This window comes from Microtus pennsylvanicus, chromosome 5, assembly GCF_037038515.1.
Source record: "Microtus pennsylvanicus isolate mMicPen1 chromosome 5, mMicPen1.hap1, whole genome shotgun sequence".
Taxonomy (NCBI): domain Eukaryota; kingdom Metazoa; phylum Chordata; class Mammalia; order Rodentia; family Cricetidae; genus Microtus; species Microtus pennsylvanicus.
Window position 1 is genome coordinate 122,431,089 of NC_134583.1, and position 17,884 is coordinate 122,448,972.

At 47.2% G+C, this 17,884-nt stretch overlaps 1 protein-coding gene across 1 annotated transcript in view; it reads left to right on the forward strand.

The window, feature by feature from the left end:
* Abcc2 (ATP binding cassette subfamily C member 2) overlaps positions 1-16,771 on the forward strand; it is a 60,322-nt gene extending 43,551 nt beyond the window's left edge. Inside the window, exons 25-32 of the mRNA XM_075974151.1 lie at positions 427-626; positions 3,063-3,189; positions 4,866-4,967; positions 5,683-5,826; positions 7,273-7,431; positions 9,168-9,334; positions 11,887-12,081; positions 13,631-16,771. Coding sequence (XP_075830266.1) covers positions 427-626; positions 3,063-3,189; positions 4,866-4,967; positions 5,683-5,826; positions 7,273-7,431; positions 9,168-9,334; positions 11,887-12,081; positions 13,631-13,760 — 1,224 coding nt within the window. The 3' untranslated portion in view covers positions 13,761-16,771. The remainder of the gene's footprint in view (positions 1-426; positions 627-3,062; positions 3,190-4,865; positions 4,968-5,682; positions 5,827-7,272; positions 7,432-9,167; positions 9,335-11,886; positions 12,082-13,630) is intronic.
* Positions 16,772-17,884: the final 1,113 nt, after the last annotated feature.

Here is a 17,884-nt window from a genome sequence, read left to right on the forward strand (position 1 = left end):
GTGAACCACTATGTGGGTGCTGGGAACTGAACCCAGGACCTCTGCAAAAACAACAAGTTTTCTTAACTACGGAACCATCTTCCCCTACTTTATATACTCCTTGTGTCCCAGCATCTTTTACAAAATCGTCTTGGTAACCATTTCTCTAGCCAGTCCAGAAATTTCTGTCTGGATAGCCTGTGAAGGGCTGAGGAAAGAGATGAGTCTGACAGCCCAGCTCCTCCCAAGGGTTAGAAACGCACATCTCTAAGGCTGCAGTGGAGTCACCTCAGTTCAGCTCCCTCTGCTCCCCGCCGTGCTAGTCTTCCTGTCTGGATGTGAGCCACAGTCATCAAGTGACAAATGTCGGGCCAAGGCCGGAAAGAAAGAAGTAAACGCATGCTTGATGGCTGTGTGACTTAGCTGACCCTTGGTGTTTCTGTTCAGGTGTTTTATGTGGCTACTTCCCGCCAGCTGAAAAGACTGGACTCTGTCACCAGGTCCCCAATCTATTCTCACTTCAGCGAGACTGTTTCGGGTCTGCCCGTCATCCGTGCTTTCCAGCACCAGCAGCGTTTCCTAACCAACAGCGAGAAACTGGTCGACATCAACCAGAAATGCGTCTTCTCCTGGATCACCTCCAACAGGTGAGGCCTCCCTTAAGGGTTTCCTCCAAGGTTTGTTTCAGGGTTTTGCATGTTTGACTTTTGGCACCGGAGGGCAGCATAGCCAGTGGTATAAAGTTCATTTTGACCACATGCACACACGCCTCTCATGTTGTTTAAGTAGAAAGGAGAAAGCACAAACTTTGGAGTTGGAGACAGGTTCTCCATCCCAGGTCTCCACCGACCAAGTTAGGCAAATTGCCTTGGCCTCTCTTAGGAAAATAGTAATGTTTTTTTTTTTTTCTCAATGGCTAGAATACAACATGTCTTACAGTTACGGTGAAAGTCACGTGACATTTGTGAGTATCTGGAAACTCAAGTAGTGTGCACGTGCCGGGTGAATTGAACAATATCTGTTTGGTTTCCCAAGAGTCTAGTTGAGATTCTTCATAGTCATGGCATTCTTTTTAGGGCGACAGAAGAAGCAGAGGCGTGAGGAGAGTTAGGGATTTGTAGGTGAAAACATTGGTGACCAGAAATGAAAAGGGAGGGTGGGAGGGGAGGGGGAGGAAGGAGGGGAGGAGTGGGGGAAATGTATAACTCAATTAAAAACAAAGTATTTAAAAAAGAAAGAAAATAAATAAGTAAAAACATAAAAAAGGGGGAAAAGAAAAGAAAAGAAAAGAAAAGAAAAGAAAAGAAAAGAAAAGAAAAGAAAAGGTTACCCGAGCAGACTAGGAATCAATAGACCATGGCAAGCAGTTAGGTATGCCATTGAAAGAGGTTAGGGGAGGTAAAATCCCTAGGTGGCTTGCAGGAGACCTTGTGATGTTAAGGGCAGGCTAGTGAGGATCAGTTAGTTGGCACACTGCAAGCTCAGACAGAGGTTTGATTTCTTAGAGACTGTCCAAGAAGGAAAGACTTCTGAGTAAACCCAATGATCCTTATTGTAGTACCTGCTAGAATTATTTATACAAATTTAGCTAAGTATATTTGATTTGAGAAGGCTAACTTTCATGAATGATGTTAAACTATGCATCCCTCAGTTCCCTAGGAAGTTCAGTTTATCTCCCCGTGACCAATTCACACCTAACTTGTTTCCACTCTCAGTTTTTCTCCACTTGAAACAGGTACTCAGACTCTAGCTCTCTGTGGATCCACTAGGCCTTTGCTTCCTTATGCTAATCAAATGCAATCACCATTCATTTAAAAACGCAGCTGCTTGTCAGGCTGCTGGCTCCGGGCTTTAATCCCAGCAGAGGCAGGCAGATCTCTGTGAGTTAGAGGCCAACCTGGTCTCCACAGCAAGCTCTGAGCCAGCCAAAGGCTGCATAGTGACACCCTGTCTGTCTCAAAGAAAAGAAAAAGAAACGCAGATGCTTAGCTCATATGTGGTCCTTGAATCAGAATCTCCTCCATAATGTCTAAGGATATTTTAGATGAATTTGTATGTTTTATTTTCAGCGCTTACCCTATTTAATTTTTATAGCTTGGTACTTTGGGGAATATTGCATTGTAGGATTCCTTTAGTTTAGAAAACTCTTTTAGACCCTTTAAAATGCTACTTATTTCCCTCAAAAGTCAACTTATTGGGTTATTAAGAATTTAGGTATTTCTAGATCAAATTGAGGTAGCTCCTAAGAGCACAGTATACCAGTCAAGCCCTCTAAGAATGATTTTTTTATTTTAATTTTTTATTCATTTTACATACCAAACACAGTTTCCCCTCCTTCCCTCCTTCCTACCTCCCCACCTCCACTCCTCAGAGAGGATAAGGCCTCCCATGGGGAGCCAACAAAGCCTGGCACATCAAGTTAAGGCAGGACCAAGCCCCTCCCCACTGCATCAAGGCTGAGCAAGGTATCCCACCATAGGGAATGGCTCCAAAAAGCCAATTCATATGCCAGAGATAAATCCTGGTCCCACTGCCAGAGGTCCCACAAACAGACCAAGCCACATAAATGTCATCCACATTCAGAGGGTCTAGTTCGGTCCCATACAGATTCCTCAGCTGTCAGTCTAGAGTCCATGGGCTCCCACTAGCCGGGGTCAGCTATCTCTGTGGGTTTCCCCATCATAATCTAGGATCACCCTTCCATCCCCCAACCCTCATGCTCATATAATCCCTCCTCCGGCTCTTCCACTGCTCTCCAGGATCTCGACCCCAGTGCTTGGCTGTGGATCCCTCTGCATATCTGATTACAGGAGAAGGCCAGCTCAGGCACCCTCTCCACTATTGCTAGGAGTCTTAGCTGGGGTCATCCTTATGGACTGATGCACATTTCCCTATGTCCAGGTTTCTCCCTTGCCCCATAGTGACCCCGTCTATCAAGATATCTCTCTCACTGCTCTCCCTCTCTGTTGCTCCCCTGATTCCACCATCCCTGTCCCCAGTGTTTTATGGGCTTCCCAGTTCCTGGTTCAGATGAGTGAGTAGAGACTAATGACACCTCTCTTTCTGGTTCCGTTGCTCTACAGGTGGCTTGCAATTCGTCTGGAGCTGGTTGGAAACTTGGTTGTCTTCTTTTCAGCCTTGTTTCTGGTTATCTATAAAGATACCTTAACCGGGGACGCTGTGGGCTTTGTTCTGTCCAATGCCCTCAATGTAAGTCTGAAGTCTTGGCTAAGTCGATCTTCCTTTGTTGTTGTTGTTGTTTTGTTTGTTTGTTTTGATATGGGATTTCTCTGTGTAGCCCTGGCTATGTTAGAATTCACTCTGTAGACCAGGTTGGGCTCAAACTCAGAGATCCCTCCACCTCTGCCTCCTGAGTGCTGGGTCTAAAAGCATGAGCCACCACCACCCAGCAAGTCAGTTAATCTTAAACTAAGTCTGAAAACCCATGTCTTTTATTAGTTCTCATCCAAAAGGACTAGGAAGACTGGGCTCAAGCCCTGACTCCACATCTTTACCCATAGGTACATTCCTTACCTCATTTAAGTGAGCACCAGAACTGTCTGGCAAAGCGGGCACAACTCTTACTGTTCTTATGACTTCAAAAAGTCAATTTTTATATGTTTCTACTTAATGGTTTCTTATCTTTTTGCCTTCTTCATTGGTTCTAATCAACAAAGATTATTATTTCTTATCCAGAATAATATAGTTGTAATCAGAAAATCCTTTGGACAAAAAACTCCTGAGTTGGCGTCTCTTATATCACAGACCAAGTAAAACAAATTCTTATAGGGAGCCTGAGAGAAACACGTGTGACTCTCGCTGCAGTGCCCAGCACAGCAGGGATGCACGCTGGTATTTTACTTCCCAGCATCTGAGCAGTGGCCAGCACTACAGCTACTGTCCCAGAGGTTTGCATGGCCACAAATGTCCGATATAGATATCGGACTGTCTTCATTAGACATCAATGAGGCCCATGATAGCGCACCCCAAACAATGTCGTTCTCCAGAGTCACTTTGGTTCTTTGTGCCACTTCCCTTTCTCCTCCAGGACAGCCAAGGCAGAGTCAGGACACCCTTAGATGAAAGTAAAGTCTAATTCTGTAACTACAGTTACATGTGGTTCAACCCATACAAAGTTATTACTCGAAGTCACCATGGTCCTATCCTGTATCGTGGGCCTTCCTCTCTCTAGCTGGCCTTCCCTCCCCAAAACTCCTGTGCAGGTGTGCAAACTCCAGTTTCCTCTCCTGAAAGAAGCTCCTCTCTGAGTGGTCCTTGTATTGTAGACTGGCCTGCACCATGACGAATCTCTGATTGGTGGTTGGATACGGTTGCGTGGTAGCGGGGAGACATCCAGAGTTTGTGTAAAGGGAGACAGGGGTCCATAGGGCTATCCCACCTTGATGGCTAAGCGTGAGGTCAGAGACAGAAGGCAGCGTTTTTGAAAGCCTTTTCATGCCCCGAGTCTTTCCTCATGGTATCCCCCATCTGTAGAGTGCCGTCTACAACAGTTCCATAAATAGCGCTAGTTTGCAGGAGACCTGAACTCTGGTACCACCTTACCAAGAGCTGGCCTCCTCAGCCGAGCTTTAGCCCGGAACTGTTCAAAGTTCACATTGCCCTTTTGTGAGCACCACGTAGGTTAGCACTCAACTGTTACCCAGCCAGTCAGTGCACGGGTCTTATTTCTCAGCTAAGAAAATAAGAATTCAATAAGAATTGTCTTTATATCACCACAGTCCTGAATGTAAAGGAACCTCCCAGTTTACCTTGTGCTACAGCTGATTAACTGAGCTAGTTTCTCAGTTTTTTTCCCATTGTTTTTGTTTTGGTGTGTGTGTGTGTGTGTTTGTGTGTGTGTTTGGTATAATTTTTTTCTTCTGTAGATCACACAAACCCTGAATTGGCTGGTGAGGATGACGTCAGAAGCAGAGACCAACATTGTGGCTGTTGAGAGAATAGATGAATACATAAATGTGGAAAATGAGGTAAGAATTAGTGAGACTCAGAAGAATCCCATGAAATTCTTCTGAGAGGACATTTTCATTTTTAAAAACATCTTGAGTGGGTTAGTGTTGTCTCCCCACCCCCCACCCTGCCGCCTTGATTTTTTGAGACACGGTTTCTCTGTGTAGCTTTGGAGTCTATAGGGTGGCCTCGAACTTACAGAACTCTGCCTGCCTCTGCCTCCTGAGATTAAAGGCATGCACCACCACCACCCACCTTAATCATGTTCTTTTTTAAGATTTATTTCTTTATTATGTATACAGTGTTCTGCCTACACACCAGAAGAAGGCATCAGATCTCATTACAGATGGCTGTGAGCCATCATGTGGTTGCTGGGAATTGAACCCACGACCTCTGGAAGAACTATGAGTGCTCTTAACCTCTGAGCCATCTCTCTGGCACCATCATGTCGTTTTAAAGCCTCTCTTACTCTAACTCAAAGGACTTAATCTCCTCAAATGTAAGACTAGGAAATGATTTAGTAAATGGCAATGTCTTTCTGGAAATTCATAGAGCAACCTTGCAGGATAGCCCTTCTTCATTGAATAAACTTAGAGCCCTCTGGAAGAGAAAAGCCCAGCTCACTCAGCTACTGGGCCCGGCTACCTTTCTGTCATGTGACACGAGTCTCATGACAACTGTTTGTTTGCTGAGCTGCTACTGTGCCCACCTCTCCTCATCCTCTCCCTTCGCTAGGCACCCTGGGTGACCGATAAGAGGCCTCCAGCAGATTGGCCCAGCAAAGGTGAGATCCAGTTTAACAACTATCAAGTACGGTATCGGCCTGAGCTGGATCTGGTACTGAAAGGGATCTCTTGCCACATCAAGAGCACTGAGAAGGTAGGTGATGAAGACAGCTCCGGAGAGTTCCGGCTGTCAGGCCTCGTCAGCTGAGAGTGTCTGGTACAATCATTTGGGTGCAGGGAGAAGGTTAGGGTACTTCCTGCAGTCTGGGAGCATGTAAGGAATATAATAACGGGCTGGATCCTGCCTCCCTGCTGGCCCATCCCCGGAGGGCATAATGTGTGGTGAAGAACCTGGGAAAGAAAGGGGGAGCATCAGGCCTGGAGGGGGAATTGTTGAGAAAAATGGTGTAGATGACTGTCCATAAGGAGGGAATTACCTAGTGTTTCTCCTGGTCCGTGAAGCTGAGTACCCTTCCTATAGAGCTCTTGTTCGCCACAGTTTGGGGTCTAATGTGGACACATCAACCAGTCTCGACAAGGAGGCTGAGAACCAGGTTTCTCTTCTGGTGACAAGCCTTTCCTTCTTTCCACTGAAGAACAAAACAAAAACAAACAAACCTAGCTCTTCCCTCAGCAGCACGTGTAGTGAAATTAGAGCGGCACAGAGATTAGCATGGCTCCTGAGCAAGGAGGACACGAAAGTCTGTGACGTGTTCCATAGGTGGCTAAGGGATGCTGGGAATGGGAGAGATGGTCTTCCCCAGGGAAGAGCACACTAAAGGTTATTCAACACCAGCTGATCGTGTCCGACAACATAACACAAGTACCATTATGCAGATTGAGCAGGTTATATTTAGGAATATATGTGTGTTCATATGCATATGTGTGTATATATATATACATACATGTAAGCATGTAGCAACAATGAATGAAAAAGGCAATGGGTTTGTAAAAGATCATGGATTGGTAACGGTTTGGAGGGAAGAAAGGAAAGGATAAATGATGTAATTAAATTTTATTTCAAAAAAAGAAGTAGGAAAAATTTAAGTTAGTACATTTTATTTATTTATGTTGTGAGTTTGCATGTGCCCGTGTGTGCATGCACGCGCACAGATGTGAAGAGCATTGGATAGCTGTTCCATCATGTGGGTCCAGGGATTGCACTCGGGTCATCTGGCTTGGCAACAAATGCCGTTACTACTGCTTTTCCTTTCCAAAGGAAAGGTTTTTTTCCCTCTACTTAAAAAAAATTAAAAGGAATAAAGCTATAATTTCCAAGATTAATTGTAACAACAACAACAGCTGAGAGCTTGTCCGTTTTTTCCAGTCACTGTTTTCAGCCCACAGCTACTGAGGAGGAGTGTGAGAGAACCGTTTGTTTCTGACATCTGGGAAATCTTTTCTCTCATCAAAGCCATTTTATATGTTTGATATAAGGTGTTTTGTTTCTCTTTCTTTCTTTCTTTCTTTCTTTCTTTCTTTCTTTCTTTCTTTCTTTCTTTCTTCCTGTTCCACCTGTGGCTATCACAGTATGACTATACAGGGTAACTTTTCTCCAAGAACTGCATGTGACCCAGATGTATACGAACTCTGTTCACAGGTTGGTGTGGTGGGCAGGACCGGAGCTGGGAAGTCATCCCTCACAAACTGCCTCTTCAGAATCTTAGAGTCTGCAGGCGGCCAGATCATCATTGATGGAGTAGATATCGCTTCTATCGGACTGCACGACCTTCGCGGGAAGCTGACCATCATCCCCCAGGTCAGCCCTAGAACTTACTCTAACACACACAGGAGAGAAACACTGACAGGAACTCAACCAACATACATCTCGCATGGCTGCATTAGTTACTCTTCTTGTCACTGGACCTGACGAGAAGCGACTTACGGGAGGAAGGGTGATTCCCATCGTGGTGGGAAGGATAGCAACGTGAGTGTACCCACCAAGTAGAGATGAGAGCTTGTGCTCGACTGTGTTTTTCCTTTCGCCTCCGTTTAAAACCCTACCTCGTGGAAATAGTGCGGCTGGTGTTTAAGGTGTCTTCCAGGCTCAGTTTACCCAATCTAGATACCCCCTCTCAAATACCTCCAGGAGTCTGTTTCCTAGATGGTTCTAGACCCTGTTGACTATCGGGGTTCAGTTTCACACCGGGATTCCAGACTAATCCCCTAAAACCCTGCTTCTAAGAAGAGCTCTGAACTTGGCGCTTTCTTTGTGGCTGCCAGAATTGGCCGGTAGGTGGCAGCAACACAGCAGCAGTCAAATAGAGCAGATGATTATCTGGCGGTTCCGTAGCCCATCACGGTTTGTTGAGACCTTCGTAATTAACAGTAGCAATTTTGCTGCTGAAGCTTGAAGCCATTAAGCTTTATATCCCCCATTTGATGCGGCTAAAAGATAGGGGAGGGAATTTGCTGCGGGTTTTTTTCCAGCAAGCGGAACATTTATTGTATCAGCAAGAAAGACCTCCCTTTGGCTTGCTCTATGGACCCTACCAAAGTCAGAGTTGCCTTGGAGGCCTCTACTCTCAGCACTGTGGCCAAGCGCCTATGAAGGATTTGTTTGTCTGATGTCTGGTGTGTGCCGTCAGGTGTCCTCCTCAGTAACTTTCCCCCACTGCAGTGAGACAGGATCGTCCATGGAACCTGGAGCTTGCCGTTTGTTTTGTTTCGTTTTTGTTTTTCTGATGTTGTTTTAAGATTTTTTTTATTTGATGTGTTATGAATATTTTGCCTGAGTGTGCATGTGCTGCATGTGGCCCTGCTTCTCACAGAGACCAGAAGAGGGCGCCAGATCCTCTGGCGTTAAAGACAGTTGGTGAGCTGCCCTGTGGATACTGGGAACTGCATACAGGTCCTCTGCAAGAGCAGCAAGTGCTTTATCCACAGGGCCACCTCCCTATCCTCTGGAGAGCATTATTTCTGGCGAGGTCCGTGGTCAGCAACTCCAGATATCCTCTGGTTGCTCCTCCCTCCCTCCCAGGGCTGAGCATAAGGCTGGAGAGGACACACTTAACTTTCTATTGGATGCTGAGGGTCCAAACTCAGGTTTGATGATTGGGCATCAAACGTCTCTTCAGCCCCCATGTTTTGTTAGTTTGGTACATTCTCTTCTTTGACCTCTTCAAAATGTAGGAGACAGCTTCTTGTCGGATGACTACACCTTCACTTCTTCTACCTTCTTAGTCTCTATCTCTAAGGCAGGAGTTTGTTTCAGGGGAGGAATTTTCTTTTCATCTCCTAAAGAGATGTGGCAGCAAACCAGGATGTCTACAGGGAGATACAGAGTGGAAGAAAGCAGCTACAAACCACGGACTCCTCTTACCCCGTGCTCAGCTCTCCGGACGCAGACACTCCGGGCCTTCGGAGGTGTGAGAGGAGCTCATCCATGAGTCAGCTTCTTGCCGAGAGTTCATCTCAGACCATGTCTGGCCACAAAGGATGACCATGCCCTGAATTGATATCACCCCTAACAGCTTGCCTTTCTTCAATTTGCAGGACCCCATCCTGTTCTCCGGGAGTCTGCGGATGAATCTAGACCCCTTCGACAAATACTCGGACGAGGAGATCTGGAAAGCCCTGGAACTGGCTCATCTCAAGTCCTTCGTGGATGGCCTGCAACTTGGGCTATATCATGAAGTGACAGAGGGTGGGGACAACCTGAGGTAATGGCTTGTAACCTGCTTCTTCCACAGGCAGTGACACAATGTGGGCGAACTGCTCATTGTGTTCCTGTGTTAGATGCGGTCTGGTGTTATGGGATTTACATAGTGTAGATCTAATTCCTAATGGGTAAAACACATAGGAGGCGGAGGCAGGCAGAGATCGTGAGTTCGGGGCCAGCCTGGTCTACAAAGCGAGTTCCAGGACAGATTCCAAAGCTACACAGAGAAACCCTGTCTCAAAAAAAAAAAAGCAAAAATATGATAAAACAGATGTAAAATGCTAGGAAGCACTTGAAAACCTTTGTTATTAAATGTGCCCTTCATGTGGCATTATATCATGTGAGCTTGCAAATGCCATTTGTCACGTCTACCCTCGACCAGCAAAGAAAAACGCAACACCCGGAGCTCTTCTTGCAGCAGTTTTCAGGACTTTATTCACATCTCTCTCTCTTCCCCTCTCTTTTTTTCCTCTCTCCTTCCCCTCTCTCTCTCCTTTTTTCCTCTCTCTTTGACCTCTCTCCTTCCCCTCTCTCTCTCCTTCTCCTCTCTCTCCTTTTTTCCTCTCTCCGGGCAAACCCTCTCCCAGCCCTTAAGTAGGCATGGGCTGCCAATCCCGGATTGCCAGGTGGGTACTGCCCATAGGCCCACGCATATGCAAGCAGCTGATGATCATTGCGTGATCATAGCATAGGTCAGGCCTTAGCCATCTCAGGAGTTGATTATACATCTCCATCAGGTGTGATTCCACGCAGCTCGCTACAGCCACTATTGTGGAGTACCATAGAGCACTCAACAGAGTCTTGGTAGCAATAGCCAGCTTCCTGGTCCAACCAGAGCCTTATCTATCTGTTATGAAACCCAGACCGAATGCAGGGACGTGAAGATCCCCATAGGCTAGAGAAGGCATCCCAGATTGAGAACCGCCAATCTAAGCTCTGGAAGGACCTAGGAGCTGCATATGCGCACAGATCCCCAGACCCTATGCCTACTACTCTGAACCTACATTTTAGCAAGATTCCCGGTGGCTTGTGTGTATGCTGGAACTTGAGAGACCTGCTTGGAGCTCTGGTTCCTAAGCAGACTGAGCCACTTACCCAGGGAACTTAAGTCCCAGTGTCCAGACCATCCCCCAGACCAACTGAACCCAGGACTAAGGTGACTTCACCCACGGAGGCACTTTCCTGGCTTGGTACTGAATACCATCCGTCTTGCTTTCCCTTGGCAACAGACAGGAGCCAGCAAGGCTTACACAGCTGTGTAGCCTGATGTAAAAGGCCATTCAAATATGCAGCCAAATAAGTACATATTAACACCTACCGTGTGCCAGGCACTGGTGACACAGAATAACACAGATACAGCCCTGGACCTCCAAGTACATGAAACATAATGGGGGAATAAATGGCATCGCTGCTCACACTGCAGAGGGGACATGGGAGACCTTGTGTCAGGACGTGAGAGTGACATCCCCTCTCTTGTCTTCACCGCTATTACTAGGGCCTTGAAGTCAGACCTGTGTTTCAGGCTTGGTGTAGGGCGTTAAAAACTTACATGTATGAGTGGAGGAACAAAGGGCTCGCGATATCTGTGGTAAATGTTGGGGAGAGGGGCACGAGCAAGCGGCTGCCAGCTGCAGTGGTGCCTGTTATCATCGAGTCCAGTTGACCTGGGCAGGAGTGTGGGCCAGCTAGGTTAGTAATTCTGCAGTGTGCCTGGCCTGACACTACAAACATGCACTGAGGTTCCTCTCGGGTGACTTCTCGTCTCCTGCAGAAATTCTCTTACAGAGAATTACAGAACATTAGTCTAGCCGCCCCCTGTTTAATGCAATCCCTAATGACCACAGCAGGGAAGGGTGATTAGCAAATTCCCAAATTTTCCCTTCACATCATTTCCCAGAGCTCCTTTGTGTAAGTAAGAGGTCCAGCTTTCATTATCGGCTTTTACCAAATTGAAGCTATTTGCATTTTGCAAGTATATTTGAATTCCACATACATTGCATCTCACACCAAGACGCCCGGCTCATTGGGTGGCTTTGTCTCTAATCAAGGCAGAAAGCCTTGAACAAATAATTAGCCCTGCGACTGGAAGTACACATTGAAATAATGAAGGCTTTGCTAAGGCCACAGATAGACGCCACCGGGGCGTCCTACTCAGTGCCACCCCTGTGATCCACAGTGTCGGCTCAACACTGCTGCAGCGAGCTTGGGGCATTCATGTTGGTTTGAAATGTTGTTACCACTATGGCCAAACACAAACCACTGTTTCTGGGTCAACGTTTTTTCAAACTTGCTTCAATACAAAAATTATCTGGAGTGCTTATTAAAAATGTACAACTCTAGTCTGTTCCCTAAAGGGAGACCCAGAAATATAACCTTTTTAATCAAGATTCTCTGGTAAGTCTTCTGAGAAAAATCTGAAAAACATTGGTTTTAACAGTGACCAATGGGAGGTGTTGAGAGCCGGACCTGGGTCATGAGACTGAGCCCAGCCACAGGTTTTCCCCAGTCTTCTGGGTTTCTGGGCTTATGTGTGACTTCTTCTGTTGGCTGCAGCATAGGGCAAAGGCAGCTCCTGTGCCTGGGCAGGGCTTTGCTACGAAAATCCAAAATCCTGGTCCTGGACGAGGCCACAGCTGCGGTGGATCTAGAGACAGACAACCTTATTCAAACGACCATCCGGAATGAGTTCTCCCACTGCACCGTGGTCACCATCGCCCACAGGCTGCACACCATCATGGACAGTGACAAGTGAGTGTGTGTGGGGGGGCCTCACCATTGCCCACAGGTGCCACCATCGTGGACAGTGTGTGTGTGGGGGGCTCACCATTGCCCACAGGTGCCACCATCGTGGACAGTGTGTGTGTGTGTGGGGGGCCTCACCATTGCCCACAGGTGCCACCATCGTGGACAGTGTGTGTGTGTGTGGGGGGCCTCACCATTGCCCACAGGTGCCACCATCGTGGACAGTGTGTGTGTGTGGGGGGGGGCCTCACCATTGCCCACAGGTGCCACCATCGTGGACAGTGTGTGTGTGTGTGGGGGGGGCATCACCATTGCCCACAGGTGCACACCATCGTGGACAGTGTGTGTGTGTGGGGGGGGGGCCTCACCATTGCCCACAGGTGCCACCATCGTGGACAGTGTGTGTGTGTGGGGGGGCCTCACCATTGCCCACAGGTGCCACCATCGTGGACAGTGTGTGTGTGGGGGGGCCTCACCATTGCCCACAGGTGCACACCATCGTGGACAGTGTGTGTGGGGGGGGGCTCACCATTGCCCACAGGTGCCACCATCGTGGACAGTGTGTGTGTGGGGGGCCTCACCATTGCCCACAGGTGCCACCATCGTGGACAGTGTGTGTGTGTGTGGGGCCTCACCATTGCCCACAGGTGCCACCATCGTGGACAGTGTGTGTGTGTGTGTGGGGCCTCACCATTGCCCACAGGTGCACACCATCGTGGACAGTGTGTGGGGGGGGGGCCTCACCATTGCCCACAGGTGCCACCATCGTGGACAGTGTGTGTGTGTGTGGGGGGCCTCACCATTGCCCACAGGTGCCACCATCGTGGACAGTGTGTGTGTGGGGGGGGCTCACCATTGCCCACAGGTGCACACCATCGTGGACAGTGTGTGTGTGTGGGGGGGGGCTCACCATTGCCCACAGGTGCCACCATCGTGGACAGTGACTGGAGTGAAGGGAAAGAACCTAATCCCGGCAACAGCTGCAGTGCCAGCTAGAAGCTCAGAGGCATTTCACAGCAGGGGGCTTAACAGTGTCATTTGGAGCCTGGGGCCCTGCAGTTTTAATACATTTAGCCCAAACTGTAAACCAAGCTAATACAAACAAATGGGGGGGCAAGGATAAACTAGGAAGCTATAGTGACTGAGTACAGGACGGTGGAAGCCTCGTCTTGCGTGTGACAGATGTGGGCATAGACCTCCCCAACCACCCCAGCCTCAGCTGTCTCTACTCTGGTGTGTTACAACTGTTTGCAGAGGAAGGAGCCCCCTTTGATCCAAGTGTCTTAAACAGCATGGGCTTTGTAATGCGTGCGCACACTCACACACACACACACACACACGCACGCACGCACGCACGCACGCACGCACGCACGCGCATGCGCTTCTCCATTGCCCCTTCCATTCAGGGTTAGACATGGAGTCCTCTCTGCGCATCCTCACTGCTGAAGTCTGTTCATTGCCCCTGTTCTGCTGACTGGCACTTGGTCCTGGCTGTTCTTACAGTTGGTGAGCTTTGACACACCACTCTCTAAAGCTCGTCTCTCCTCTATTTCAGGATAATGGTCCTAGACAGTGGGAAGATTGTGGAGTACGGCAGTCCTGAGGAGCTGCTGTCCAAAATGGGTCCCTTTTATTTTATGGCCAAGGAAGCCGGCATTGAGAACGTGAACAACACTGAACTCTAGCAGGTGGTTCCACAGCCACAGAACTATGAGGAGCATCCTTATTTACTTTTGTCTTTTGTGCCTATGTCATGGGAGCCAAGATACGTATGTTGTTGCTATTGCTCAGGTTGACCTCAAATTCAAGCTCAAGCAATCTCTGGTCTCAGCCTCCCATGTTAAGTAGATAATTTAATAGAGTACCATGCATAAATACCTAAATAAATATTATCAGATACCTTAGAAAAGCCTCAGCTGAGCTGGGGAGATCGCTTATTTGATAGTGTTGCCTTGAAGGCATGAGGACCAGAGCTGGATCCCAGAATTCATTTTTTTAAAGTGGGCCTGGTGGCAGTGCTGGAGGCCAGAGTCAGGCAGACGCTGGGGCTCAACGGCCAGCATAGCCTGCTTGGAGAGTCCAGGTCAGGAAGAGACCCGTCTCAAACCAAACCAGGTGGAGAGCGTCAAAGCAGCAACACTTGGAGTTGAACCCTGGCCTCAACACACACACACATGTCCTACATGCACAAACACATGCATACACACCTCAAAAAGAAGACCCTCATTGCTCTGCCTTGATTATAATTCCAGAAATAACCATTATTCTAAATTTCATAGTTCTTTCGCCTGTGGTTTTAGCTTTTGCCACCTTTGCATGGTTAAGCAATGTACGCGGTTTATTCTGGTGTAAATGGGCTCAGACTGCATGTATCATGGCTCTGCCTTTGTTCAACAATACATTTGCAAATTGTCTACAGTGATGTACGTGGCGAGGTGCCTTCACTTGCACTGCTCTTCGGCAGGGCAGCATTGTGGGACTAGATGATACTTGATCTCCTCACGTGTTGGTGATGTGGGCTTCCTTCCAGGGTTTCTCCTTTTCCATGGGTAACACGAGTGCTGTGAACATCCTGGGATACTTGTTTGTTTCTCTAACGTCTGGTGTGGAATTGGGGGTTGCGCAATGTTTACATGTACATCCTGAGCAGTTCCAGTTTAAACAATGAGTGTAACTAAGATCTCAGTTTGGGTTCACTGTGTGTGTTCCTGGATTCTGCCGGGGGTCAAAAATCTTTCTGTGCGTTCCTGGGGCATGTGGATTTGTTATATAGATTTACAGATGTTGTATCTCATCGTTTCAATATCTGGGTTCTTTCTCATCTATTGTTTTTAATGTTTATTTTTACTTATTGATTTATTTTTAATTTCTTAAAGATTTATTTATTTTATTGTATGTACGACTATTTTGCCTGCATGCATGTATGTGGACCACATGCATCAGAAGAGGACTTCAGAGCCCCTGGCACTGGAGTTACAGACAGTTGTGAGCCACCATGTGGGTGCTGGGATCGAACCTGAGTCCTCTGCAATAGCAGCAAATGTTCTTCTGCCATCTTTCCACAACCGCTCCCTCACCCCATCTACTATTTTTATTCTTGGTGTCTTGTTTCTTTGTCTTCTGCATTTTTCCTGTGCGTGACTTACTTCCCTTACAATTTGATTTGGGAATATTCTCTGAGGTTGAAATTAAAGCCACATTCTTCCTAAGAAAAATTTTGAAGGCTTCTGCCAGCCACCTAGGATATCCCCCCCCCCCCCGACCTTTTGGGACTAAATTCTCCAAACTGAGTATCTCAGGCAGCTTCAGAGAGAAGCCCTGGTTTGTGATTTACAAGTCTCAAGGAGAGTCCCTGCTTCGATGGTAAGGCAGAGATGGGCATGGGCTTCTGCTTCTGTTGGTGGCATCCGAATTCTATGTGGCCATCTCAAGAGTAGCTATTTCGAGACTCAGGTTCATCGGTGGAGTTGGCATGGGTTTCTCTTGGCTTTATTTCTTAGTTGGTGTCCTGTATTAGCAGCAGGAGTAGACTTAAGATTTCTGGGTTTGGAAGCCTACCTGCCTTTGTCCCAATCTCAAGATGCCTTTTTGTGTCCCGCTGGAGGAGCATTGTGTTCTTCCAACTGAGGATGTCATCATGAAGACTTTAATCTATCCTGCCCCTCACTGCTTAGTGAGGTTCTCAGAGGAAGGTTATGAAGTTATAGTAGCCACCGTCTCCTTGCCCTTGCAGCTACCAGCTGCATCTCCAGATCAAACCTCTCCCCTACCCTCTTAAAGTAGCTCAGATTAGAGAACACTGCAAGGTTTCCAGTGCTGTGTAGATTTCAGACAGCTCAGGTACATTATACCTAGTTCACAAACATAGTTCATCCTTAGCGGCCAGTTTTCAGAGTTGGCTTTTGAAATATTTCCAACTTACTCAAAGTGTAGCTCCTATAACTGCAAATTAGTATATGGGAACCAAAGATTCTATCGATTGTGCCCATTGCCTTATGGACCACAGAGAACATTGCTGGTTAAACTTGGCGTCCCTTCAATGAGATGCAACCCATTATTTTGTGGCAGAGGAATGACATTTGAGGGTTGATTGTAGAGTACTGTACCTCTAAAGCTCTGTCAAACCAAGCTGTATTTCAGCTATTCATGTTTGTTCCTGTGTGCTTGTGTCTCTCCCCGACACACACTGGTCTCTGTGGCTCCCTTCCTCGGGTACCATCATCACCATCACCATCATCTCCCTTGTCTCTCTCCCTCAGCTCAGTGTCTAGATCACTGCCAGGTAACCGATTTGTACCGTTTGCTTTTCCTCATCCCTGGGATTCTCAGGAAGAACTTGCTTGCTCCATAATTTTAAAATATCCTTGTTTTCTTCCCAAGGACATTCTACAGTTCTCTAGTTTGCTTCTTAAAACAAGTTTACAGGCACACAGCGTTTAGAGAAGCAAGGGGACCTTGGGAAAGTGGAGGGGAAGTTTACAGCTGCTGAGAGCTAACTGTACCAGCTTGAAGCATTGCAGATGGAGGAGAAGAGCCTACAACAGCCCCATTCATTTCCCAAACCAAGTGGCTGATCCCTGTGTTCTTATCACCAGAGAACTCAGATGAACAACCTGTTCTGTTTATTTAGCATCCTTTAAATGCCTGACATTTTAAAGCAATTTAATATAAATAAAACTATTTTATTTAAATATTCTGTTCTGTGTGTCATCAGTTAATATTCCTCTACAAGCTGTATTTCGTCAAATTAATTTCTGTTACAATTTTAGGTAAGTACCAAGGTGATGTGGGATTCCCCTCGGTATGCTGATTACCATTCATCAGTAAAGAAAGCTGGCTTGAGCCTATAGCAGGGCAGAACAGAGGTAGGCAGGGGAAACTAAACTGAATGCTGGGAGGAAGAAGGCAAAGTCAAGAGAAGCCATGTAGCCCCTGCTGGAGACAGACGCTGGAACTTTACCCTGTAAGCCACAGCCTTGTGGCAATACACAGATTAATGGAGATGGGTCGATTTAAGATATGAGTTAGACAGAAATACGCTTAAGCTATTGGCCAAACAGTATTGCAAATAATATGGTTTCTGTGTGTTTTTTTCGGGGCTGAGCAGCTGGGAACAAACAAGCGGCCTCTTGCAACACCACCAAGGAGTAGAAATCTCTCCAAAATGCCACCATTATCTTCAGGGATCATTTGGCCTCTTCCTATGTCCTTGCTGATTGTTCTGTATAACTGGGAATAGTATACATCCCACAGGATCAGGCCCTTCATGGGCTCCAGCAGGTAGGTCATTTACTGGTAGATGCTGGGGTGGGCCAATTAGAGCTCTGGATTGTGCCTGAGTAGTAACTGAGTTGGTCAGTCCAGGCCGCTGACCGCTGGAACCACACCCATCAGACAAGAGGTGGAACCAGCTTTCCCATGCCCATGGTGAGGGTATAAGTGTACAGTTCTGAAGGGAAAGGTAGTCCCTGTAGTCGGAAGTCAAGGGATACCTACAGCCTTAAAGGAAAAGGTTAGGGATTGAAAGGAGTAGCGTCACCATTAGACTACTTCCCATTGAATGGGGATACGAAGTTCTTGGGGGCAATCCTGATCTCGGTCGTCAGGATGTAACCGGGTGCTGCAGGTCTGTGGCTCTGTGGCTAGGGCTGGTAATTCTGCAATTGTAGCTGGTTGAAAGTCTGGTTAGAAGTCTTTTGGCTCTGTTGTTGAAGAAATCTAGACAGGTTTATGAGGCAGGGCACAGTTAGAGGAGTAAGAAAAAGAAGAGGAGAAGGGTTAAGAAGGGCATTGTCCAGTTCCATGTCTG